Source organism: Eucyclogobius newberryi, unplaced genomic scaffold, assembly GCF_026437365.1.
Source record: "Eucyclogobius newberryi isolate DKJ021-1_F unplaced genomic scaffold, fEucNew1.0.hap1 SCAF_13, whole genome shotgun sequence".
NCBI lineage: Eukaryota > Metazoa > Chordata > Actinopteri > Gobiiformes > Gobiidae > Eucyclogobius > Eucyclogobius newberryi.
In genome coordinates, this window is record NW_027315757.1 from 17151755 (window position 1) to 17179257 (window position 27503).

General features: G+C 43.8%; 1 protein-coding gene across 5 annotated transcripts; it reads right to left on the reverse strand.

Annotated features, from left to right (window-relative positions):
* Positions 1 to 41: 41 nt before the first annotated feature.
* Positions 42 to 27365, reverse strand: LOC140358102 (uncharacterized). Of its 5 annotated transcripts, none has more exons than XM_072442759.1 (5): positions 26976 to 27365; positions 14763 to 14901; positions 14436 to 14690; positions 11597 to 11696; positions 42 to 242 (listed from the first exon to the last, which is right to left on the reverse strand). In XM_072442759.1, exons 1-5 carry the CDS (start codon positions 27237 to 27239, stop codon positions 140 to 142), a joined length of 861 nt encoding a protein of 286 aa, XP_072298860.1. In that variant the 5' UTR covers positions 27240 to 27365; the 3' UTR covers positions 42 to 139. The 5 variants fall into 5 exon arrangements, with proteins under 5 accessions (XP_072298860.1, XP_072298858.1, XP_072298859.1 ...); XM_072442757.1 differs by having other exon boundaries at positions 14436 to 14720; XM_072442758.1 differs by having other exon boundaries at positions 14436 to 14648; positions 14691 to 14901.
* Between the last annotated feature and the right edge of the window lie 138 nt (positions 27366 to 27503).

The following is a 27503-nucleotide window of genomic DNA, read 5'->3' on the forward strand; positions in this document are numbered from 1 at the left end:
TCCCTCACACAGAAGTGGTCAGTGTCCTGCTGGGGAGAAGGGGCGTCGTGTCGTTTTGGTCGCGCTCCATGTAAGGGCGCTCACGGGTGTGGGCGGGGTCACAGGTGCGCAGGGGGCGTGGTCGCCGGTGTGGGCGGGGTCACAGAGAGTAGAGCTTGAGCTGCTCCTCCATCTCGCCCTCGCTCATCTCTTGACTCTCTCGGAGCATCAGGAAAATGGCTGCCAGCTGCTCCTGTTGAACCCTGAGACAGAGGAAGAGAGAGGAAGTCAGAGAACCTTAGAGAACCCCAGAGAACATCAGAGAATATCAGAGAACCCCAGAGAACATCAGAGAACATCAGAGAACCCCAGAAAACATCAGAGAACATCAGAGAACCTTAGAGAACCCCAGAGAACATCAGAGAACATCAGAGAACCCCAGAGAACCCCAGAGAACATCAGAGAACATTTGTGATGGTCCGGCACTTCACAAAAAGCCTAAACCAAACTGACCTGTACCCTTGATGTCTGTAATGTGGGAACGTGAACAGAAGTCAGAGGTGTGTTAAAAGTGTGTTCAGTGTAGTGACCTGCAGATGACCTCCGGATGTTGCCATGGTGACAGGAGTGTGGGACATAAGGTCTCAACCTACATTTCTTCTTTTTGTTGGTTTGAAGCTTCAATACATCGTTGTGGCAGTAATTGTTTTGAAATGCTAAAAAACTCTATCAGCATTAGGCCAACATTAGGCGGCGAGTGTGTACGGGGGAGCACGGCGCGCCGTGGCCCGCGCGGGGAGCGGCTGGTGCAGAAAAGTTGGAAAAGCTTTTTTGCGGCAAGACGCGGCGCAGCAAATGATCAAGAGATTTGGCTCTAGTAACGTGCTACACACTGACCGGAAGAAGGAAACAAAACAAACCCGCATGAGGTTTCAGATTTCACAAGACGTGAGATTCTCACTGAGACGAAAGCGCGTGTTCTGCTTCTGTCATTCTGACATGTCTAAGGTCTAAACTCAGGCAATTGACAATTACAGGTTTTGATAATAAACATTAGTTTCTCACTCTCTCATCCTCTTGAGACTATCTCAATGTGGTCATCTCACAGTTTGGGTTGAATGGGACGGTCGTAGGGCCCCTAGGGCCCGTGACCATGTGGATTGAGTAAACAAACATGAGTGACAGGTGACATTATTTGGAGAGTTCATAACTTCTAAATATAAACTTACCAAAGGATGTTCAGGGATGTTCACTAGAGGTGAGCAGGGTCTATCAAGCTACTATCGTTTTATCAACGCGTAAAATTTTATGTGAAGCCAGACAAAGTCTTTGGGGGGGAGGGGGTCCAGAGAGAGACAAAAAAAATGAAGTCTTTTCAGCTTCAACCCATTTTGAGATGATCCCTTAGCCTAGCCCGTGGCACTGCCAGGAGCTGGTCAGCTGACCTGAGGGAACGGCTGGAAGTGTAGGGGTGTAGCAGCTCGGAGAGGTAAGGAGGGGCAAGACCATTTAAGGCTTTAAAAGTAAATAAAAGAGTTTTAAAATGAATCCTAAAATGGACGTGCAGCCAGTGGAGTGAAGCTAAAATAGGTGAAATGTGCTCATATTTTCTTGTTCCAGTTAAAAGACGGGCAGCAGCATTTTGGACCAGTTGGAGACGAGCAATATAGGACCCACTAACCCCCATGTAGAGAGCATTGCAGTAATCCAGCCGAGTGGTGACAAAGGCGTGGATTACGGTTTCAAAATGCTGTCTCTGAAGGACTGGTTTTATTTTTGCCAGCTGCCTCAACTGGAAGAAGCTTGACTTCACGACAACTTTTATCTGGCTGTCCAGTTTAAGGTCTGGGTCCACTTTCACCCCCAGATTGCTCATGATAGTCTTTTGATACTGGGCTAGAGGACCCAGGTCAACCATGGGGGTCACAGAAGTCCCACTAAAGACCATGACTTCAGTCTTTTTTTCATTAAAATTTAAAAAGTTCAGAGACATCCAGGCTTTAATGTCTTTTAGGCACTGTAGCAATGGCATAACACTATAGGAGTCAGATTTGTTAAGGGGGACATAGATCTGACATCTGCATAGCAATGAAAAGAGATGCCATGTTTCCTGAGGATTGAGCCAAGTGGGAGTAGATAGAGAGAAAATAAAAGAGGGCCAAGCACAGAGCCCTGCGGGACCCCATATGAGAGGGAAGCCGTGGAGGACACAGAGTCAGCCAGACTGACACAGAATGTTCGATGTGACAAGTAGGACCTGAACCATTCTAATGCAGTGCCACTGATGCCCACCCACTGCTCCAAGCGAGCAATCAGGATTTCATGGTCCACTGTATCAAAAGCTGCAGTCAAATCTAAAAGTACAAGGACAACACAGTGACCAGAGTCAATAGCTAAAAAGATGTCATTAAAAACTCTTAAAAGCGCAGATTCGGTGCTGTGCAAGGTTTTAAAACCAGATTGGAAAATCTCAAGAATATTTTGTTCATTTAAAAAATCCATGAGCTGGGAATAGACAATTTTTCCCAAGATTTTAGAAAGGAAGGGCAGTTTAGAAATAGGCCTGAAATTTGCCAAAAACAGTAGTATCCAGCCCGGGTTTTTTTTAACAAGGGTTGCACAACGGCATGTTTAAATTTAACAGGAACCACTCCAGAAGTCAGACTGCTATTAATAACTGTGATAAAAGATGGGCCAACAGTCTGAAAAGCCTCCTTAAAAAGTCGGGGAGGGACAGTGTCACCTGGAGAACCTGAGGGCTTCAAAATGATCAACAATCTCCTGCACAAAGGGGAGGGTCACTGGCTCAAACGTGTCCAGACCAGCAGAGCAGGGGACATACACTGAAGGGTCAATGGCAGGAGGTGAAATAAGTGCTCTGGTAGAGGTGAGTGTGCCCCAAATAAAGGCTGGTGCCCCAAATAACTCTTGACATATGATAAACATACTCAAGTGTGTCATTCTTTAATCAATATAAACTTGAATCTTTCATGTGGGAGGACATGACGAATACTGCAGTACTGCAGTACTTGTACTCAAAGAACTTCTACATCAGTGTGAGAGTGTCAGGGGTGAAGTGTGTTCAGGACCAGGACAAACAACACGATCTCACACACGGCAAAACCACCGAACATCAGCAGGTCTCAGTCGTCCTGGTCCTGGTCCTGGTCCTGGTCCTGGTCCAGGTCCAGGTCCAGGTCCAGGTCCTGGTCCTGGTCCTGGTCCTGGTCCAGGTCCAGGTCCTGGTCCTGGCTCTGGTCCTGGTCCTGGTCCTGGTCCTGGCTCTGGCTCTGGCTCTGGCTCTGGCTCTGGCTCTGGCTCTGGCTCTGGCTCTGGCTCTGGCTCTGGCCCTGGCCCTGGCCCTGGTCCTGGTCTTGGTCCTGGTCCTGGCTCTGGTCCTGGCTCTGGTCCTGGTTCAAACCTTGTCTCAGGACGCTTCATGACATTATCCTTTTTTCTAATAAAGTCCACAGATGTCCAAGATGTAAGTGAAATAAATCAAGTCAAACATGTTGATTGAGAAGAATTAAAAAATTGTACTTGAGTAAATCTACAAACATGTTCTGGAGTCTTGGTTTATTAAGTTCATATTTCAGTCTTTTACAGTTTCATAAAAATTTCCTCGTCAAACTCTGAATTGCAAAGCTGAAAAAACCCGTTTGAAATGTTTTTATTCTAAATGTCTTTTTTGAAAATTGAGAAATTTGACAGACTGTGATTTATGTCTGTTTTTGTTATTGTTGTTCTCTGTTTTTGTTCTGTTTTTTTTTCTCATTGTTATTAACATTTTTTGAAATAAATAAATCAATCTTAATTTTTTTTTTAAAGAAAAAAATCCCTATTACAGATTTTCAAGGCTCAAATTCAACAGTTTAAAATCAGAGGGAAAATTTTCAAAATGCCAAAATTCTCTCACTCAGATCGATCGTTAAATACTTTAAAGGTGCCATAACATGCTTTTTTCCACGTTTCGTAGTCTATCCTAAGTGTATAATTGATAATAATAAGGGTTGTGCAACACCCTTAACATAATAGTTAAGAAATATCACCCAGACCTTGCCCCTCTTATTTCCTGGTTTTTCGGTATCGGATAGAACTTCTCTCCGTGTATTTTCCCGGTCGCTGCATCAACTGCCACATAAACCTTCACCATTGTGATAATAGTAAAGAGTGCGATATCATTAATGAAGTTTTGGGCCTCTTTGAGCCGTGTTTCGTCGTAAATCGAAGCAGAAAAACTCCGGGGCTTGTATGAGGAGACAGCAGCGCTGAGCCGAGGGGAAGGGGGCGGGAGGCGGCAGGCGGGTGGAGAGGAGGGAGGGGGGATGATGACGCGTGCCTCTGATTATGACGCGGTCCTGTGAACACCCCCCGTCAGTTTGGAGATTCGTGGAAAAGAGATAGTCTGTAATATAGCTAAAAACTGCGGGACTCAATCTAAAAAACACTCTGGGTACATATATGAAGCACAAATAGCAATGTAAGAAGGTTAAAAGCTCTGAAAAGTCGATTTTGCATGTTATGGGACCTTTAAATTGCTTCTTACTGTTCAATTTCAGGCTTGAAAAACGGTGCATTAAATTAAAAGGTGGATTTTTCATTTGGAATTTTTAAACTGAAAAAAATTAAAATTAAAAATTGAAAATGATAAAATACATTTCTAAATAAAAAATTCACCATTTAAAATTCAAACTCCGATGACCTTCCACAGTTTGTGAATAAAGAAACGTGAGTCAGATTTGGACAAAAGTCTTTATTTGTCTCGACGTGGACTCGCTGTAAACACAAACTCAAAGCCGATCCGAGCGTCACGTCTCACGGTGACGTCCATCCACCAGAAAACACAACCAGGTTCAATTAAAAGGAAAAATCACTTTAAATTATACTGGACAAAAAAGAAACAAGAAACGGTTTTGAAACATTTTGTCATTATTTGAACAAAGTTTGTGCAGATTTTAAATAGATTTTAAATGTAACATTCTGACAAACCACAAACTCGTGGTTTGTGACGCTGGAGAAAACGGTTAAAGCAAAGCAAAGTTTCATGCACAAAAATTAAAAAAACAAAACAAAAACGACATGACTTCATAAAAGTCTTTATAAAAGATTAAATAATGGACAGATTTGTGAGTTAAAAGCAAAAACCGAAAACAAAAACAGCCGCTTTGTCCTGGTTTATCATTCTATTCATATTTACTGAGCCTTTTTCCCACGATTAACACCAAATGTGTCAATAATGTTCAGTTCAGATTCAAGACGTTTGAATTGATATACTAAACCTGGATTAAACCTGGACTAAACCTGGATTAAACCTGGACTAAACCTGGATTAAACCTGGACTAAACCTGGATTAAACCTGTGATTAAATCTGTATTGAACTGGGATTAAACCAGGACTAAACTTGGATCTAAAGACAGGTAAAAACAACTTTATTGACATATATAAATAAATAAAAGGAACAATATTTTGGGGACTCAATATTTATCTCTTGAAACATTTTGTACTTTTTTGTAATTGTATAATAAGGTCAGAGCAGTATTTGAGCTGTCGAATAAGTATCTTCTATGACCAACAGATATAAAATAAGTACTTAGTGTTAAGTTCTGCCCTTTATTTAACGCAGCTCATGTTTTTACCAAAGTGTTCACTTTCTCTCAGGCTTTTTGTGTCAGTGATACAAAGTTGTTCCAATATTATCATTTTTCCGTAGCAAAATATCTCAAATATCCCACTTGCAAATGTGTAGTTGTTTTCCCACAATGCCCCAGGGCCACAGCCGCTGCTACAGTCCATCGTCGTTTATAATCCTTTCTGTAGCTTCAGCTTCACTCTGGCCTGGAACACACAGAGGAAACATTTACTGCTCAAACATCTTTATAAAGGACAATAATAACATGAATGACTGAATATGTAATAAAGGCATGAGTATGTGTACTACGAGTATGTGTACTACGACTATGTGTACAACGAGTATGTGTACTACGAGTATGTGTACTTCGAGTATGTGTACTACGAGTATGTGTACGAGTATGTGTACAACGAGTATGTGTACTATGAGTATGTGTATTACGAGTATATGTACTACGAGTATGTGTACTTCGAGTATGTGTACTACGAGTATGTGTACGAGTATGTGTACAACGAGTATGTGTACTATGAGTATGTGTATTACGAGTATATGTACTACGAGTATGTGTACGAGTATGTGTACTACGAGTATGTGTACTACGAGTATGTGTGCTATGAGTATGTGTACAACGAGTATGTGTACTATGAGTATGTGTACTACGAGTATGTGTACTACGAGTATGTGTGCTATGAGTATGTGTACAACGAGTATGTGTACTATGAGTATGTGTACTAGGAGTATGTGTATTAGAGCTGCAACACTCTGCAACCGATTCATCCACAAGTTGTGTTCAGCCAACTTAATTAAAATGTCAAAAAAGTTTAAACAATTTCTGATTTTCATCAATATGCTCTTTTTGGTTCAAGATGTGTTTAAATCGTCTTCAATACTTGGACATTGAATACTAAAATAACGTAGTTGCAGCTCTAATATTCAACTTTTCATTCTAATTCTCATGAATAATAAATGAAGATTCATGAGCAGTTCTAGATGTGTTATAATTTAGTGTTTTTCACTCACCAGGCGCTGGATGGAGCAACAGCAAATGTAGCAAATTTGGTAGTAACGGCATTAGTAACGGCATTAGTAATGGCAGTAGTAACGGCAGCAGTAACAGCATTAGTAACAGTGGTAGTAACAGCATTAGTAACAGCATTAGAAACGGCAGGAGTAACAGTAGTAGTAACAGCATTAGTAATGACAGTAGTAACGGCAGTAGTAACAGCATTAGTAACAGTGGTAGTAACAGCATTAGTAACAGCATTAGAAACGGCAGGAGTAACAGTAGTAGTAACAGCATTAGTAATGACAGTAGTAACGGCAGTAGTAACAGCATTAGTAATGGCAGTAGTAACAGTAGTAGTAACAGCATTAGTAACAGCATTAGTAATGGCAGTAGTAACGGCAGTAGTAACAGCATTAGTAATGGCAGTAGTAACGGCAGCAGTAACAGCATTAGTAACAGTGGTAGTAACAGCATTAGTAACAGCATTAGAAACGGCAGGAGTAACAGTAGTAGTAACAGCATTAGTAATGACAGTAGTAACGGCAGTAGTAACAGCATTAGTAACAGTGGTAGTAACAGCATTAGTAACAGCATTAGAAACGGCAGGAGTAACAGTAGTAATAACAGCATTAGTAACAGTGGTAGTAACAGCATTAGTAACAGCATTAGAAACGGCAGGAGTAACAGTAGTAGTAACAGCATTAGTAATGACAGTAGTAACGGCAGTAGTAACAGCATTAGTAACAGTGGTAGTAACAGCATTAGTAACAGCATTAGAAACGGCAGGAGTAACAGTAGTAGTAACAGCATTAGTAATGACAGTAGTAACGGCAGTAGTAACAGCATTAGTAACAGTAGTAATAACAGCATTAGTAACAGCAGTAGTAACAGCATTAGTAATGGCAGTAGTAACAGCAGTAGTAACAGTAGTAGTAACAGCATTAGTAACAGCATTAGTAACGGCAGTAGTAACAGTAGTAGTAACAGCATTAGTAACAGCATTAGTAACGGCAGTAGTAACAGTAGTAGTAACAGCATTAGTAACAGCATTAGTAACGGCAGTAGTAACAGTAGTAGTAACAGCATTAGTAACAGCATTAGTAACGGCAGTAGTAACAGTAGTAGTAACAGCATTAGTAACAGCATTAGTAATGGCAGTAGTAACAGCAGTAGTAACAGTAGTAGTAACAGCATTAGTAACACCATTAGTAACGGCAGTAGTAACAGTAGTAGTAACAGCATTAGTAACAGCATTAGTAACAGTGGTAGTAACAGCATTAGTAACAGCATTAGTAACAGCAGTAGTAACAGTAGTAACAGCATTAGTAACAGCATTAGTAACGGCAGTAGTAACAGTAGTAGTAACAGCATTAGTAACAGCATTAGTAATGGCAGTAGTAACGGCAGTAGTAACAGCATTAGTAACAGTAGTAATAACAGCATTAGTAACAGCAGTAGTAACAGCATTAGTAACAGCATTAGTAACGGCAGTAGTAACAGTAGTAGTAACAGCATTAGTAACAGCATTAGTAATGGCAGTAGTAACGGCAGTAGTAACAGCATTAGTAATGGCAGTAGTAACGGCAGCAGTAACAGCATTAGTAACAGTGGTAGTAACAGCATTAGTAACAGCATTAGAAACGGCAGGAGTAACAGTAGTAGTAACAGCATTAGTAATGACAGTAGTAACGGCAGCAGTAACAGCATTAGTAATGGCAGCAGTAACAGCATTAGTAACAGTGGTAGTGACAGCATTAGTAACAGCATTAGAAACGGCAGGAGTAACAGTAGTAGTAACAGCATTAGTAATGACAGTAGTAACGGCAGTAGTAACAGTAGTAATAACAGCATTAGTAACAGCAGTAGTAACAGCATTAGTAACAGTAGTAGCAATGGCAGTAGTAACGGCAGTAGTAACGACATTAGTAACAGGATTAGTAACAGTAGTAGTAACGGCATTAGTAACGGCTGTGGTAACAGTAGGAAGATAAGATAATCCTTTATTGTCCACACATGGGGAAATTTCGTTGTTACAACGCAGTAGATACAGGGGGAAAGGACAGATAACTTATAGGAAGTTTAAAAAAAACACTAGTAACTAGCATTAGTAACGGCAGTAGTAACAGTAGTAATTACGGCATTAGTAACAGTAGTAGTAACAGTAGTAGTAACAGTAGTAACAACGGCAGTATCTGAAGATCTGAGGTCAGTGTTAGCTAGTGGAGAAATGTTCTGGTTATCACTGCACACTATCCAGCAGAGGACGCTGTAAATGGTCACATTTATATAGCGCTTTTCTACCGTCAAGGTACTCAAAGCGCTTTACATCAAGGAACCAGTCACCCATTCACACACACATTCACACCCCAGATATACGCAGACACTGGGGGGCAAGTTGGGTTAAGTGTCTTGCCCAAGGACACAACGGCAGTATTCACATGAGGCAGCTGCGATCGCACCGCCAACCTGCGGGCCAGTGGATCTGACCGCTCTGACTGAGCGGGGAGTCGAACCGCCGACCTTTGGATCAGAAGACGAGCGCTGTAACACACTGTGTCCAGCAGAGACCGCTGTAACACACTGTGTCCAGCAGAGGGCGCTGTTACACACTGTGTCCAGCAGAGACCGCTGTAACACACTGTGTCCAGCAGAGGGCGCTATTATAACAAAAACTGTTAGTACTGAACACTCGCAATACTGACCTAACCATGTGCAATTCTGTCATATGTGCAATTGCTGTTGGAATTCATGTGCAATTCATGTGCAACCTATGTGCTGTCGTGACACATATTCATGTGCAATTACTGTCGTGATCACATGCAATGGTATTTATGTATTTATTTATTTATTTGTCTATGGGAGTTTTTGTTTATTTATAGGAGATCTTCTACTGAAAGTGTTTTTCAGACTTCCTATAAGTGATCTGTTCTTCTGGATCTACCTGCGTTGCACCAATGAAATTTCCCCATGTGGGACAATAAAGGAATATCTTATCTTATCTTATCTTATTACACACTGTGTCCAGCAGAGGGCGCTGTTACACACTGTGTCCAGCAGAGGGCGCTGTTACACACTGTGTCCAGCAGAGAGTCACATGTTCATAACTGTACATTATTTGATTTCAGACCTAATTATTCATGTCTTCTTCCACATGTTCATGACTTGTGACTTTCTGTGAGTTCACGTTTGGTTCAACAAAGTGAAACGTGAACCACAAACAGGACCGTTACAGGGCACTGCATTGTGTCCTTATTCTACAGAACAATAATGTGACTTTATGTGATCTGAATCTGGAGCAGCTCTTTGTTCTGTGACCCACAGCCCCCAGCTCTGACCTGGACCAGGACTACACCAGGACTACACCAGGACCAGGACCAGGACCAGGACCAGGAACAGGAACAGGAACAGGACCAGGACCAGGACCAGGACCAGGACCAGGACCAGGAACAGGAACAGGAACAGGACCAGGACCAGAACCAGGACTAGACCTGGACCTGGACCAGGAACATGACCAGGACTAGACCTGAACCAGGACCAGGACCAGGACCAGGACCAGGACTACGCCAGGACAAGGACCAGGACAAGGACCAAGACCCGGACCAGGACCAAGACCAGGACCACAAAGGGCATTATACTACTTTCTTTATTTATATTTTGCTCTTTCAGCTGTGACTTTTGAATCAGTTAATTGTAACATAATAAATGAGATATTAGATGATGATTATAAATAAATTGTATTAAATGATTATTATAAATTAATGTTAATAAATTTTCTTACCACAAAGTGTCAGAGAGACGTGAGCTCTGAAGTGAGCTCAAACCTGCAACACAACGGCACTGAGACGTAAGAGACAGAGACCAGAGGGACACGGACCAGAGAGACACGAACCAGAGAGACACGGTCCAGCGGGACAGAGACCATAGTGAAAGAGACCAGAGGGACACGGACCAGAGGGACACGGACCAGAGAGACACGGACCAGAGGGACATGGACCAGAGAGACACGGACCAGAGGGACATGGACCAGAGGGACAGAGACCAGAGGGAAAGCGACCAGAGGGAAAGCGACCAGAGGGAAAGAGACCAGAGGGACAGAGACCAGAGGGACAGGGACCAGAGGACAGGGACCAGAGGGACAGAGACCAGAGGGACAGGGACCAGAGGGACAGGGACCAGGGGGACAGAGACCAGAGGGAAAGAGACCAGAGGGACACGGACCAGAGGGACAGGGACCAGAGGGACAGAGACCAGAGGGAAAGAGACCAGAGGGACACGGACCAGAGGGACAGGGACCAGAGGGACAGAGACCAGAGGGACAGGGACCAGAGGGACAGGGACCAGGGGGACAGAGACCAGAGGGAAAGAGACCAGAGGGACACGGACCAGAGGGACAGGGACCTGAGGGACAGAGACCAGAGGGACAGGGACCAGGGGGACAGAGACCAGGGGGAAAGAGACCAGAGGGACAGAGACCAGAGGGACAGAGACCAGAGGGACAGAGACCAGGGGGAAAGAGACCAGAGGGACAGAGACCAGAGGGACAGAGACCAGAGGGACAGAGACCAGAGGGAAAGAGACCAGAGGGACACGGACCAGAGAACATTCTTTTTTTTAAGGTTGGCCCATGAAGACATTTGTGTCTCCTGACCGACTCAGCAGAGCCAAGTTCAAGCCTTTTTCAGGAGGAAGATATCGCTCCATCTCGTCTTGAACAATGCACTTTGATCTTCAAGTATATGTTTTAGTTTGATCCTTTTAGCTGTTTTTATTTCAGTGTCTTAATGTTTAGTTGGTGTTAGCTTTGTCCTTTATTTGTTCATGTAGCTTTTCAGACGGACGAGACAGCCAAAGACGGCTTTTGACAATTACTTTATTGTAAGAGTAAACAGATTTCCCATCATGCTTTGGGCCATGCGGGTGTGTGCTGGGGCAGGGCTCATGCTATGGGCGGGGCTACAGCAGGCAGGGGGCGGGACACTCACCTCTGCTCCTCCTCAATCTCTTCTTTGGTCAGCAGCGTCTCAAACTTATTCTTCTTTTTCCCCGGAGAAAACTTGACCTTCTCCTCGGCCTCTGCTACGTCTGCAACACAAACCACACCTAAAAGTTCATTTAAGAGCGGTTTATCCATGATCACAGCTAATGTTAGCATCTTTACAGCTAACAGTTCATTTAAGAGCGGTTTATCCATGATCACAGCTAATGTTAGCATCTTTACAGCTAAAAGTTCATTTAAGAGCGGTTTATCCATGATCACAGCTAATGTTAGCATCTTTACAGCTAACTAAAAGTTCATTTAAGAGCGGTTTATCCATGATCACAGCTAATGTTAGCATCTTTACAGCTAACAGTTCATTTAAGAGCGGTTTATCCATGATCACAGCTAATGTTAGCATCTTTACAGCTAACAGTTCATTTAAGAGCGGTTTATCCATGATCACAGCTAATGTTAGCATCTTTACACCTAAAAGTTCATTTAAGAGCGGTTTATCCATGATCACAGCTAATGTTAGCATCTTTACAGCTAACAGTTCTTTTAAGAGCGGTTTATCCATGATCACAGCTAATGTTAGCATCTTTACATCTAAAAGTTCATTTAAGAGCGGTTTATCCATGATCACAGCTAATGTTAGCATCTTTACAGCTAACAGTTCATTTAAGAGCGGTTTATCCATGATCACAGCTAATGTTAGCATCTTTACAGCTAACAGTTCATTTAAGAGCGGTTTATCCATGATCACAGCTAATGTTAGCATCTTTACACCTAAAAGTTCATTTAAGAGCGGTTTATCAATGATCACAGCTAATGTTAGCATCTTTACAGCTAACAGTTCATTTAAGAGCGGTTTATCCATGATCACAGCTAATGTTAGCATCACTACACCTAACAGTTCATTTAAGAGCGGTTTATCCATGATCACAGCTAATGTTAGCATCTTTACAGCTAATAGTTCATTTAAGAGCGGTTTATCCATGATCACAGCTAATGTTAGCATCTTTACAGCTAACAGTTCATTTAAGAGCGGTTTATCCATGATCACAGCTAATGTTAGCATCTTTACAGCTAAAAGTTCATTTAAGAGCGGTTTATCCATGATCACAGCTAATGTTAGCATCTTTACACCTAAAAGTTCATTTAAGAGCGGTTTATCCATGATCACAGCTAATGTTAGCATCTTTACAGCTAACAGTTCATTTAAGAGCGGTTTATCCATGATCACAGCTAATGTTAGCATCTTTACACCTAAAAGTTCATTTAAGAGCGGTTTATCCATGATCACAGCAAATGTTAGCATCTTTACAGCTAACAGTTCTTTTAAGAGCGGTTTATCCATGATCACAGCTAATGTTAGCATCTTTACACCTAAAAGTTCATTTAAGAGCGGTTTATCCATGATCACAGCTAATGTTAGCATCTTTACAGCTAACAGTTCATCTAAGAGCGGTTTATCCATGATCACAGCTAATGTTAGCATCTTTACAGCTAACAGTTCATTTAAGAGCGGTTTATCCATGATCACAGCTAATGTTAGCATCTTTACACCTAAAAGTTCATTTAAGAGCGGTTTATCCATGATCACAGCTAATGTTAGCATCTTTACAGCTAACAGTTCATTTAAGAGCGGTTTATCCATAGTCACAGCTAATGTTAGCATCTTTACAGCTAAAAGTTCATTTAAGAGATGTTTGTCCATGATCACAGCTAATGTTAGCATCTTTACAGCTAACAGTTCAGTTAAGAGCGGTTTATAAATTATTACAGCTAATGTTAGCATCTTTACAGCTAACAGTTCAGTTAAGAGCGGTTTATAAATTATTACAGCTAATGTTAGCATCTTTACAGCTAAAAGTTAATTTAAGAGAGGTTTATCCATAGTCACAGCTAATGTTAGCATCTTTACAGCTAACAGTTAATTTAAGAGCGGTTTATAAATGATCACAGCTAATGTTAGCATCTTTACAGCTAACAGTTCATTTAAGAGAAGTTTATCCATAGTCACAGCTAACGTTAGCAACTTTACAGCTAACGTTTTATTTAAGAGTGGTTTATTCATAATCAAGGCTGATGTGAGCGACTTTACAGCTAACAGTTTATTTACAGTCATGGCTAATGTTAGCGACTTAATAGTTTATTTACAGTCATGGCTAACGTTACACAGGCCACACTGGGACTGGTTTTAGTCTCTGTCCAATAAAAAGTCTGCATTCACAATATCTTATCTTATTCAATCATGTGACAAACATGTGGAGAGTCCACCAAGTTCTGACCTAAAGTTCAGACTGATTAACAAATTAATTCTATACTTTGAGTAAAGCTGCAGTTGAAGAGCAGCTCAGAGCTAATTAAACATATGCATCTGAGGCCCATGACCCATGACCCATGACCCATGACCCATGACCCATGACCCATGACCCATGACCGGGGCCTGGACTGAGTTGAGGCCTGGTTCTGTCTGTGGTTCTGTTGCTTCTGTTGGTGGTTCTGTTGGTTCTGTTGGTTCTGTTGGTGGTTCTGTCGGTGTTGTGATATCGGCCCCTGACGGCTCTGTGTCTGGAGCTGCAGATAAGAGCGCGGGGCCGAGGCGTGTTTGTGTTTGTGTCACTCGCGTCAGAGCCAGGGTTTTATTTTTTAACAGCGAGCACCAAGAGAAACCCACCCAGCGGCAGATCCAAAAGAGACGGAACAGACATACAGCATTTTTTACACTCTTTCTCAGACTGCTAGTCCTGGTTCAGTCCCGGTTTAGGCCTGGTTTAGACCTGGTTTAGTCCTGGTTTAGTCCTGGTTTAGTTTCAGTCTCCTACAGTCACATCTCCCACCTTTCTCTTGGATGACTTCTGGTTCTTCGACAGGTTTCTCTGGTTCTGGTTCCACCACAGGTTCTTCTGCTGGAATGGGCTCAGGCTCTGGTTCTAGAGCAGGTTCTGGTGCTGCCTCCACCACCGGCTCGGGCTCTGGTGTTGGTTCTGGTTTAGACTCTGGTACCTCTGGAGCAGGTTCTGAAACAGGCGCAGGCTCTGGTTCTGCCACTGGTTCTATCACTGGTTCTGGTTCTTTCACTGGTTCTGGTGCAGGTTCTGGTTCTTTCACTGGTTCTGGTTCTGGTGCAGGTTCTGGCTCTTTCACTGGTTCTGGTTCTGGTGCAGGTTCTGGCTCTGCGGCAGTGACTGGAGCAGGAGTTGGCTCTGGGATCACCTCTGGGACTGGTTCTGACACCACAGGCTCTGGTTCTGGAACTGGTTCTGGTACTACTGGCGCTGGTGTTGGTTCTGGTACTGGTTCAGGCTGCGAAAAGAAAAGGACAAGAATGAGCTCCACGAACGTCACTGCAGCAGCTCAACAGCAGAGAAACATCACCTGGTGTTTCAGAGAATCAAATAAATCTGTATTTCCCCCCAAAAAATAGTATTGTAAAAACAGCTTTTAGGGTGAACATGAGGGAGGAAGTGCGCCGCTAACATGCTAATGTTTGTTAGCATGCTAATGTTTGTAAGCTATACGATATACTGCTCTGGGCTATGAAAGTTGTGGAAAGCGCATTTAAACTGAATGATTAGGATGTTAGCGATATGTTTGGACCGGTTTAGATCACTGCAACTGTTTCAAATTAACTAGATTATTTTTTTTATGTTTTTAAGACAATAAAAATCACATTTAAAGGGCTTAAATCTGACAGGCTCACTCTCCTCTCACTCCCGTCTCGCTCCCGTCTCACTCTCCTCTCACTCCTGTCTCACTCCAGACTAACTCTCCTCTCACTCCCGTCTCACTCCCGTCTCACTCTCCTCTCACTCTCCTCTCACTCCAGACTCACTCTCCTCTCACTCCCGTCTCACTCTCCTCTCACTCCCGTCTCACTCTCCTCTCACTCCCGTCCCACTCTCCTCTCACTCCCGTCTCACTCTCCTCTCACTCCCGTCTCACTCTCCTCTCACTCCCGTCTCACTCTCCTCTCACTCCCGTCTCACTCCAGACTCACTCTCCTCTCACTCCCGTCTCACTCTCCTCTCACTCCCGTCTCACTCTCCTCTCACTCCCGTCTCACTCTCCTCTCACTCCCGTCTCACTCTCCTCTCACTCCTGTCTCACTCCCGTCTCACTCCCGTCTCACTCTCCTCTCACTCTCCTCTCACTCCCGTCTCACTCTCCTCTCACTCCCGTCTCACTCCAGACTCACTCTCCTCTCACTCCCGTCTCACTCTCCTCTCACTCCCGTCTCGCTCCCGTCTCACTCTCCTCTCACTCCTGTCTCACTCCAGACTAACTCTCCTCTCACACCCGTCTCACTCCCGTCTCACTCTCCTCTCACTCCAGACTCACTCTCCTCTCACTCCAGACTCACTCTCCTCTCACTCCCGTCTCACTCTCCTCTCACTCCCGTCTCACTCTCCTCTCACTCCCGTCCCACTCTCCTCTCACTCCCGTCTCACTCTCCTCTCACTCCCGTCTCACTCCCGTCTCACTCTCCTCTCACTCCCGTCTCACTCTCCTCTCACTCCCGTCTCACTCCAGACTCACTCTCCTCTCACTCCCGTCTCACTCTCCTCTCACTCCCGTCTCACTCTCCTCTCACTCCCGTCCCACTCTCCTCTCACTCCCGTCTCACTCTCCTCTCACTCCCGTCTCACTCTCCTCTCACTCCCGTCTCACTCCCGTCTCACTCTCCTCTCACTCCCGTCTCACTCTCCTCTCACTCCCGTCTCACTCCAGACTCACTCTCCTCTCACTCCCGTCTCACTCTCCTCTCACTCCCGTCTCACTTTCCTCTCACTCCCGGCTCAGTCTCGTCTCACTCTCCTCTCACTCCCAGCACACATGTTGAAGACTGGATACACTTCTGTGTTCAGAAGGTTTTCGTGCTAATGCTTATTATGGAGCCTAATGATCCATATGATAAATTGTACTTTGTTGTTAGATATACATTTGAATAAAAGCTTATAGACGGAGTGAGCGCCGCTGTAAACAGACGTTATTACAGGGCCCATATAAGGTGCAGCTCTGTGAACTGTACGAGTCATTGACAAAGAATGAGCAGGAAATACTTCACAGTGAAGCAGAGTCTGCTCCGAGCATGAGCCAGAAGGAAGGAGAGAAGGAAGGAGAGAGAAGAAGAGAACGAGAGAAGGAAGGAGAGAGAGAAAGAGAACAAGAGAAGGAAGGAGAGAAGGAGAGAAGGAAGGAGAGAATGAAGGCGAGAGAAGAAGAGAACGAGAGAAGGAAGGAGAGAAGGAAGGAGAGAGAGAAAGAGAACAAGAGAAGGAAGAAGAGAACGAGAGAAGGAAGGAGACACAAGGAGAGAGAGAAGGAGAGAGAAGAAGAGAACAAGAGAAGGAAGGAGACACAAGGAGAGAAGGAAGGAGAGAGAAGAAGAGAACAAGAGAAGGAAGGAGACACAAGGAGAGAAGGAAGGAGAGAGAAGAAGAGAACAAGAGAAGGAAGGAGACACAAGGAGAGAAGGAAGGAGACACAAGGAAAGAAGGAGAGAAGGAAGGAGAGATAAGTAAGATGAGAGAAGAGGCGAGAAGGAAGAGGGGGATGAATATCTACCATTACAATATATTAATATTATTTAGATGACTGGTTCTAGGTCCTGGTCTAAGTCCTGTTCTGGGTCTTGGTCTTTGTCCTGGTCTAGGTCCTGGTCTAAGTCCTGGGTCCTGGTTCTGGTCTGCGTTCTGGTCTTTGTCCTGTTCTGGGTCCTGGTCTGGGTCCTGGTTCTGGGTCCTGTCTCTAGGTCCTGGTCTAGGGCCTGGTCTAGGTCCTGGTTCTGGGTCCTAATCTAGGCCCTGGTCTGGGTCCTGGTCTACGTCCTGTTCTGGGTCCTGGTTCTGGGTTCTGGTCTTTATCCTGGTCTTGGTCCTGTTCTAGGTCCTGGTCTAGGTCCTGGTTCTGGTTCTGGGTCCTGTTCTGGGTCCTAATATAGGTCCTGTTTCTAGGTCCTGGTCTTTGTCCTGGTCTAGGTCCTGGTTCTGTGTCTTAGTCTAGGTCCAGGTCTCGGTCCTGGTCTAGGTCCTGTTCTGGGTCCTGGTCTGGGTCCTGGTCCAGGTCCTGTTCTGGGTCCTGGTTCCGGGTCCTGGTCTGGGTCCTGGTCTAGGTCCTGTTCTGGGTCCTGGTTCTGGGTCCTGGTCTAAGTTCTGGTCTTTGTCCTGTTCTGGGTTCTGGTCTAGGTCCTGGTTCTGGGTCCTGGTCTAAGTCCTGGTTCTGGTGTGGTTTAAAGGTACTTTCCGGAGGCGTGGGGACATTTAGTTCTCGGGACAGTCTATAGGGGACAGGGTTTAGACGTAGGAGGTGTGGGAGGGGGCGGGAGCGCAGAGTCCAGGGTCTGTCCAAACACGTGCTGCGTTCAAGGACGGAGACAGAGTGGGACAGATGCACAGGGAACACGGCCAGATCAGACATTAACACACAGTTGAATTGTCAAAACTCACATATTTGTCCCGGTTTATGGTTCGTGTCTCTGCACTGGGCCAATTCACACATGAAACAAAAACTGTCTATTTTTCAAAACAGCGAATCTCCCATAAGCGTTTCTTACACCGAACTAAAAGCTAAACAGTTGCATTTTCAGTGGGAGAGTTAGCGTTAGCCTCAGAGTTAATGTTAGCCTCAGAGTTAGCCTCAGAGTTAACGTTAGCCTCAGAGTTACGTAAGCCTCAGAGTTAGCATTAGCCTGAGAGATAACGTTAGCCTCAAAGTTAGCGTTAGCCTCAGAGCTAACGTAAGCCTCAAAGTTAGCGTTAGCCTCAGAGATAACGTAAGCCTCAGAGTTAGCGTTAGCCTCAGAGATAACTTAAGCCTTAGAGTTAGCGTTAGCCTCAGAGATAACGTAAGAATCAGCGTTAGCCTCAGAGTTAGCATTAGCCTCAGAGTTAGCGTTAGCATCAGAGATAACGTAAGCCTCAGAGTTAGCGTTAGCCCCAGAGTTAGCGTTAGCATCAGAGCTAGGTTGAACAGGTGCGCATGACATGCTCCCGCGGACAAGTGTGGCAATTCTATCACTTTTAATGCTGCCACAAATAAATGCGTCCAAAACGGTTTTATCGTTACAAACTCTGAGGCTAACGCTAATTCTGAGGCTAATGCTAATTCTGAGGCTAACGCTAACTCTGAGGCTAAAATCCGATTTTAATGCGTGTGTAGAGAGAAATATATGTGCAGAGTGTTTAGGGCCTTAGTCTGTGGCCAAAGTGTATATGTGTTTCACCGTGTGGCACTTGGAGCAAATCCATAGGCACCGTTTACTGTAGGAGAAGAGGAGGAGGAGGGGCGAGGGGCGGCGGGTGAGGGGCAGGGGGCGAGGGGTGAAGGGTGTGTGTGTGTGTGTGTGTGTGTGTGTGTGTGTGTGTGGTGGTGGGCTCATGCCTGTAACTGAGCTCGGGAACATTGCACACACCAAGAACATGCAGTAAATGTCACAGAGAGGATCAGGTGCAGAGGGGGAGGAGCTTATACGAGTGTCACGTCCTTCATCATATACTGTCATTTGCTTTCTGGAACAATATGAAATTTGGAATATTGTGATATAATTTCGTGTAATCTGCAAAGTGAGGCAGACAGAGACTAAAGCCGCTTCAGCAATTTGTCGTACCAAGATGGCGCTGCACCAGAGAAACGCACATTTTTAACACTTTAAACAATGAACACAGGACCAATGAATAATGTTTTCTCAAATAAGGTTCAGTGCACTCACTTCACTGTTCCACATGTGTTTGGCTAAGCTAGCATAGCCAGTGGAGCATAGAGACTATTTAAAGTACATAACTTTATGCCTTTTAGTCTTTTCATGGCACTGGTTATGGTCTGTACACTGGGCCGCAGCTTGTTTTACATGATTTTATTCTGTATTGTATGGGTAAGTGTGTTTTTATTTATTTGTTAATTTTATTGATAGTTTTATTAGCATTTTATTTGGCTATCCCATGTTTGTGTGTTTAATCTGTATTTTGTTTTTAACAGAGTACTTATGAAAAAGAGTCTTTCTCATTGGGTTTTTCCTGTATAATTATTTAAAAATATATATATATATATATATATATATATATATATATATATATATATATATATATATATATATATATATATATATATAATTCTAAATGTAATGTATGTAAAATAATGCAATTAAACACAATGCAATTACCATTGATTTTAGTCCTTGTTTTTCAATAATGATTTGTATAAATCTGTTTTGAGATGTAGATAGGCTGATAAGTGTAGGACACTTAAGTTACTACATAGTTAGTTTATGTAGTTAATATGATGAAACTTGTTGCTAGAAAAATCCTATTTATTGAAATCCAAACCAACTCTGCTAGAGAAACACGACAGCCCTGTAACAACCTAGTTCTGATGAAAGTCAAAGCAGTTTAACTTTTCTAAACAAGCCTTAAATTGGTTTAAATCTTATCTTGAATTTAGACAGCAATGTGTGAAAGTGAATGGTGTAAAATCAGGGATAAAAGAAATTCACCTGGGTGTGCCCCAAGGGACAGTTTTGGGCTCACTACTTTTCTATTTATATAAATGACTTACCATAGTGTAGTATATGAGTATATATGTATATGTATATAAGTATATATGTATGCAATGACTTAATCTCACATATCGTGTTGTGTTATCGTCTGGGGCCAGGCCACAAAATCTTTGTAAAAGCAACAGTATGTTTTTATACTTACTCTGTAGTACTTTGTAGTTCTTTATTCCTCTAACCACCTCTAAAAGCCTAACGAGGAACAGAGGCTGCTGAGCCTGAGGATAGAAGTCTTATCTACATGACGTTACCCGCTTGGTGCAAAGTGTACGGTCCCTGTCAAATAAACAAAAACAAATAAATCCTATTGTTTGCTGACTGCAGCTCCCTTGTCACTGATGAGTACCTGGTTAGCATAGGACTGGCCTATACTGTTAGCTGACCAGCGTTTGTTGTGCTCTAACTTTTATGGAGGAGGGTCCCGTACCTGCTCGTCTCCACGTAAATGTTACTGCTGTGCCTGGAGTTCAACAGTGTGTGGCATACAACCTAGCCAAGTCACTGGTCAGATCTGTGGAGGAGCACTAACTATTCGAATGCATCTTTTGGAGGGTTTTGCAAGAGAAAATGTTCATACTGAAATAAGTGGCCCCCCACCACCTGAAAAGGAAGGTACTGCACCTTTAAATGTGTTATAGAGCGTTGTTATCGCACATGTTCTGATTTTAGACCAAATCGCCCTGTGCTGTACGAGTTTAGGGGACAAGAGAGTCAGATGCCCTCCCCCTCCTGTACCCTGTGGGTCAGATGCCCTCCCCTCCTGTACCCTCTTGTACCCTGTGGGTCAGATGCCCTCCCCTCCTGTACCCTGTGGGTCAGATGCCCTCCCCCTCCTGTACCCTGTGGGTCAGATGCCCTCCCCCTCCTGTACCCTGTGGGTCAGATGCCCTCCCCTCCTGTACAACAGTACGTGGTGTGTATATTTAAATGTACAGTGGAGAAAGAAGGTGTGGACAGAGGGAGGGGCAAAGTGTGTGTGTGTGTGTGTGTGTGAGAACAGTGTGTGTGTGTGTGTGTGTGTGTGAGAACAGTGTGTGTGTGTGAGAACAGTGTGTGTGTGTGTGTGTGTGTGTGTGTGTGTGTGTGCGTGTGCTATATGTGAACAGTGTGTGTGTGTGTGTGTGTGTGTGTGTGTCTAGGGGAGTGAAAGTGGAGCAGCTGTGTCCGTCTGTCCACACCAGGCGCTCCCTGTAAAGCCAACATGCTCGTACGTTACAGCCTAATACCCAAACCCGCAACCTAACCCTACACTCTAACCCTAACCCCCTAAAAACCTAACCCTAACACCCACACCCTAACTCTACACTCTAACCCTAACACTCTAACCCTAACACTCTAACCCTAACACTCTAACCCTAACACTCTAACCCTAACACCCACACCCTAACACTCTAACCCTAACACTCTAAACATAACACCCACACCCTAACACTCTAACCCTAACACTCTAACCCTAACACTCTAACCCTAACACCCACACCCTAACACTCTAACCCTAACACTCTAAACATAACACCCACACCCTAACACTCTAACCCTAACACTCTAACCCTAACACTCTAACCCTAACCTTAACACCACTTTTCCACCTTTTTCTCCTCGTGGCCTGTGCCAGCTTGGTGCAGCATGTGGTTAAAGGCCAAACAAGGGTCAACGCCATCATTGGTATAACAAAAACTCATGAACATAATGATGTCATCCTCTCAGCTGGTGCAATAGAGCGTGTGTAACTCTGTGGAGATGCACTGTTTTTGAAAAGACTCCACATACCATGAATCTTATTATTTATAAGTTTGGTATTGGCTCCACACACGTGTCATATGTAACCTGACTCACGCAGACTGATGTGTGAGTCACTCTGAATTGAGTTCTACAAAACAGCAATCTGGAAAATCCATCAAATGAATGAGTTGAATCTGATTGGTCAAAGCGTCACAACAGGAACAAGCCAAGAAATCAAACTGTTGTTAAATCCTGTCATAGAAAAGCACAGACTTCTTCCCCGTCCTCCAATACACAAAGTGCTTCTATGTCATGTTTTTAAGAAACTAAAAAGTCAATGAATCTGCTAAAATAGGTCAAAGTAAGTCTGCCGGCGTCGCTATGTTTGTTTAGGTTGGTCGCTGTGACTTTTGCACAAACCACAATGCTGTGCTGTGATTGGTCCACCACACAGTGGAACATGGGCCAGAGGGATTCTCACAAATATCACGTAAATATCTCCTGTAACTGTCATGTGATTGAGATGAATAATAGGTCCACTTTCTGAAAAAAGAATGTCACACGTGTTTGTTTGTGTTGACGGAGATGTTGAACATGTTGAACTTCGTGTCAGTTTTTGTTTCATATGGATAGGCCCAGTTTACAGAGATCTGACCTCTGACCTCTGACAGTTCAGCCTGTTGCTCACTGCACACTTTTTTGTCTGATAAGATTTATTGATGTCACAGTAAAAGACAAGGGGGATTGAAAACAACAAACATGATCAAAGTTTGTCTGAATATCAAACTCTAAGTGCTGTGATAACGTCACAGGAGTTTTTCTGTTAGCTGAGGCTTGCGCGACATGCTAGCAGCATTTTTGCAGGCATAAAAGTTATGAAATTCATAAACGTTATGAAATGGAAGAGAAATTGTGAGATAAGGTCCAGTTTGCAATGGAATTCCCCTGCACTTTGAGGAGTATTTGTGTTCATGTGTTTGACAGGGAATGATATTAGAATATCAGACCGGCTTGATATAAATTGTAGCTTGCTGTAGAGTTCTAAGTTACACAGGGAGGAGAGAGAGTGAGCCATGTTACAATAGGAGGCTGATGGCCCATTGAAGGGCAGATAGGAAACAAAGAGGTTTAGTTTCTGGTGAAATCAAAAACACCCTCAGGAGGTCCCGCCCGGTGGGCAGGGCCTACACAGAGTAGGATAAATATCTGAGTTTCCTGTCTTGATTCGAGAATAACTCTTGGATGAGAGTCCAGATGATACAACTGAATCTTTTTCTACAATGGAACACTTCTGGACGAATGAGGGATTACACCGACACATAAATTCTAAAGAGAGTTCTAAATTTAATCTATGTCTCTGTCTCACTGTGAGAACTGTGAACATTATTTTGAGCCATGACTGATTATTTCCCCACAATAAGTAAATAAGTAAGAGAATTCTACCTGAGGATTCTGACCTGACTCTAGAGAAATTCAAGATTGTTGTGATGTCACGTGAACGCAATCACTGGGTGGTGAGTTCATCCTCTGATCCGAAGGCCGGCGATGTAATTCCAACTGCTATTGTGTCCTTGGGCAAGGCACTTAACACGCCTCGCCTCAGTTTCTGGCCCAACTCATGCTTTTGTGGAAGACAGGAGAAGCGGTTCTGAAACTGGCACCGGCCCAGAACCACCAGCTTGATGGAAGACAAAGGGGCACCAGGGGCACCAGGGTCACATGATCTGCTGTCAGAACCATGTGACACACTCTGAGCAGAACCAGGACGAGCCCTGGTCATGACGATACGCACCTTTGAGGGGTCAACGCTCCTTTAACAACTTTAACATTGTTTGCTTTTCCTCTGTGAATCCAACGCTGAGAAACAAACAGCTTCTGATCCACAGAAAACAAAAGGATTCTGTTTCTTCTGAGGGAGAGAGGGCTCAGTCTGACACTGAGGCTTCTGTCTGGCACAACAGTCACTGTGATGTCACACGTTCAGACCACACGAGGCTCCCTTGTGTTTTTAAAGTCATTGATCTTCAGCAGACTCTGGATCACAAATTAACTTTCACCAAATGCAAAAGGTTGGGAACTTCCCTGGGTCTTTTATGTTAATTTTACATGATTATATACAAAGTATTTTTCTCAAAATATACCAATGATTGATTCTGTGTACTCCCTCATCTGTCAAGCAGTGGTCAGCGGGTTTCAAAGGTTTCATCAAGTTTTGACTTCATCCAGAAGTTATTTTCAATCTGAAGACACTGGCCTGAGAAGTTAGACTTTAAAGTCGATCTCATCAGAACTGCTTTTCAGGTCTGTGTTATTTTAACTGCTGCAGGTTTAGGACTCAAACAGACTTCAGCAGAAGCATGTGACAGAAATATAGAGTGAGAAATGAATGATATAGTGACTGGCAAAAGTATTCGCACCTCTGAAACGTTACCATATTTTGTCATCTCACGAACACAACCTTGAATAAATTGTACTGGCATTTTTGTGAAATAGAACAAGACGGAGCAGGTGTTCTGTGTCTGTGGTATTTTCATCAGGGATCTACATAAGTCAAATCACAAATGTTTTAAACTCTGATCATTTCGGTTAATGATTCATCCACAGACAGACACGTAACAGTTGTGTCACAGTGCTGTGTGTGTCAGTCACATGGGGGAGTCAGCACTGCCCCCCTCTTGCTCTCTCGCTCTCTCTGTGGCACATGACACTGACAGGTGACACTCAGGTAAAAATACAGACTTAAATATACTCCACAGGACGGTGCATGTTACAGCCGCCGAGCACATTCCACCGACTAAAGACTCTAGACACATGAGCAGGAGTCTAACCCCCAACCTCCACCGTCTAAAGACTCTGGACATGTACACATGTAACAACCTCCACCGTCTAAAGCAGGGGTGGGCAAACTACGGCCCGCGGGTTAGTATGTATCCTTGTATCCTTAATACATATGACGTGAAAATAATTAAATAATAGATTCAATAGCCTATATTTGACAGAAATGTGATATTTAATTTTTGGGATTTTTTTTTTCACACCAATGATCGCGGGCCGGCTCTGGATTCGAATATGGCCCTCAGAGGAAAATAATTGCCCACCCCTGGTCTAAAGACTAGACACATGAGCAGGAGTCTAACCCCCAAACCTCCACCATCTAAAGACTCTGGACATGTACACATGTAACAACCTCCACCAACTAAAGACTAGACACATGAGCAGGAGTCGAACCCCCAACCTCCACAGACTAAAGACTCTGGACACCTGTCCAGAGTCTAACCCACAACCTCTACCGTCTAAAGACTCTGGGCATATGAGCAGGAGTCTAACCCACAACCTCTACCGTCTAAAGACTGTGGACACATGTGCCGGAGTCTAACCCACAACTTCCACCGTCTATAGACTGTGGTGCGGTACATCTCTAAAACAACAAATTGCATCTGTATGTTGCAACTGTATGTTCCGGACTATAATTCGCACCTTTTTTCATAGTTTGGCCGGGATGCGACTTATAAGATAAGATAAGATAATCCTTTATTGTCCCACATATGTGATATTATTAACACATTATTATATCACCTTGTTCGTTACTTTCACACTGACAACCACAAGAGGGCGCTCTTGGCTCTAAGCGACGCAGAAGAAGAATCTGCACTTCCTCTTCCTCTGGAGTTTGTGGAGTTGTTTAGAAGTGACACAGAGGAAGAAGAATTCAATGGATTTAGTGATTTGGGGTAAAACTGATGCTTTGGTAAACTTGTTAGCATGTTCTTTATGATATAGTTATCTGAATAACTGTTCATATGTTACGTTAACATACCAGACACTTACCACAGTTCTGTCTGTGCGTCATGTAGCTGAAGGTGTTAGCGTTAGCATACGTACACCTATTCACCATGTTCTCTAATCTGTTATTATTTTAAACTGCATTTCAAGATTAAATGTCTGTTCTTGGTCTTTGATTTTTTTGGCTGGAGCAACTTATAGTATTAAGGTAATCGAGCTGGTTAAAAAACTCATCTAAAAAAATACATCTTAAGCAAAAAGTACGATGCAAGTTGAGTATTTCACACAGATTTTTAGAACAATTGAAGCGTCAGATGTGGTGATTCACAGAGTTGTGCTGATCTTTGGTCAAAGAAAGCGACCGATTCTTACTTAATTTATCTAGTTATTTTTACTTGTATATTTTTGACAAAAGTACGTCTTAAACTCAAAATCTTAGTGCAAAGTGCAAATACCAGATCTCAAATGTAGTGAAGTATCCGATGCAACATTTACTCAAGTACAGATTAGGTACCTAAAATGTAAAAGTACAATACTTTTACTTTTGTACTCGGTTACTCTCCACCACTGCTCCAAAGTAATCTTCACATACATCTGTCGTGTCTGATCAGTGTGAAGCTCTGAGGATTTGTAGGTTTTGTTCTTTGCAGTGGGTCCAGGTCTGCACATGAGAGGTCGCACCCTCGTCACACAGGCTCGGACCCCCTGCAGGCCGAGGAAGGTGTCGTTACAGCCGGGGCGGGGGTCAATTACAGGCTCTTAGTCGTCTGTGACGCTGCAGATGCTCAAAATGACCAGAAACACACAATACAACGAGAGCGGGCGATATTGATGAATACATTTGTTTATATTTGTGAAATGTTTGTAAAATGTGAAATGTCTGTAAAATGAATTACAAAAGTGCAGAATTATCACCTTTTACTCTTGACAGTTAACAACGTCAATTTAGTTTTTAATCAGCTCTTTATGTATGATTTTTAATTTTTTTCAAAATTTCGATGTATTGCCCAACTTAAAATACACAATATACATAACCAGACTAAATCGGAAAATAGCATAATTTTACAGGCTTCCACTGTTTCTATTTCAGGACAGCCATAAAATGTAATGTATATGGCTGATATTACTACTTAATTACAGGGTAAATCACTTTAGTCCTTGTTGGAATAATATTGAAACGTTTTAATCTTGCTTATTATAAACTCAAATATAAACTTTTTAAACATTTTAAAGAATAAATAAATACTTTATAATTTCCATATCAGTATAAACTAAACCTTTAGTGTAAGACTTGACTGATCCCATAAAACCTGGCTCCTGGTACCTTGGCTTCCACCACGGGCTCCGCGGCTCTCACGGGCTCTGCTGGCCTAGGAGGAGGCTCTATCTTCTGCTCGGGCTGTGGCGCTGTGGGGGTCGGGTCTCCGAGGGCTCTGGAGGGCGGGATGTCATCTCCGTATCCCACTTTGGGCTTCTGCTTCTTCGCCGCGGACTCGTCGGGCTTCTTTCCGAGGTAAGACGCGGCGAAGTACACGGCCGCGGCGGTGAAGAGCAGCGCGGGGATGAGCACGGCGGGGTCCAGCTCCATGACAGCGGGGACACGGCGGGAGGCAGGCGGGGAACGGAGCGAGCGGCGCGGCGTGTGTGAGTGTGAAGCCCGCGGCCACAGTCTGAGCGCTGGAGCCTGGAGACGAGCAGCTCTGCCCCCGGTCCTCACACCCTCACCCCCGGCCTCACGCCCCCGTCCTCACACCCCCACCCCCGGCCTCACGCCCCCGTCCTCACACCCCCACCCCCGGCCTCACGCCCCCGTCCTCCCGGCCGCACCCCTGACTCACCCCCGGCCTCATCC

What these genes read in the sequence shown, in the direction of transcription:
- LOC140358102 (XM_072442755.1), bottom strand. Translation starts at nt 27,239, where the DNA reads ATGGAGCTGGACCCCGCCGTGCTCATCCCCGCGCTGCTCTTCACCGCC. An exon ending in AGAAGTCATCCAAGAGAAAG is followed by an intron (nt 11,697 to 14,435) that starts GTGGGAGATGTG and finishes TTTGTGTTGCAG; the next exon opens with ACGTAGCAGAGGCCGAGGAG. An exon ending in GAGATTGAGGAGGAGCAGAG is followed by an intron (nt 243 to 11,596) that starts GTGAGTGTCCCG and finishes CCTCTGTCTCAG; the next exon opens with GGTTCAACAGGAGCAGCTGG.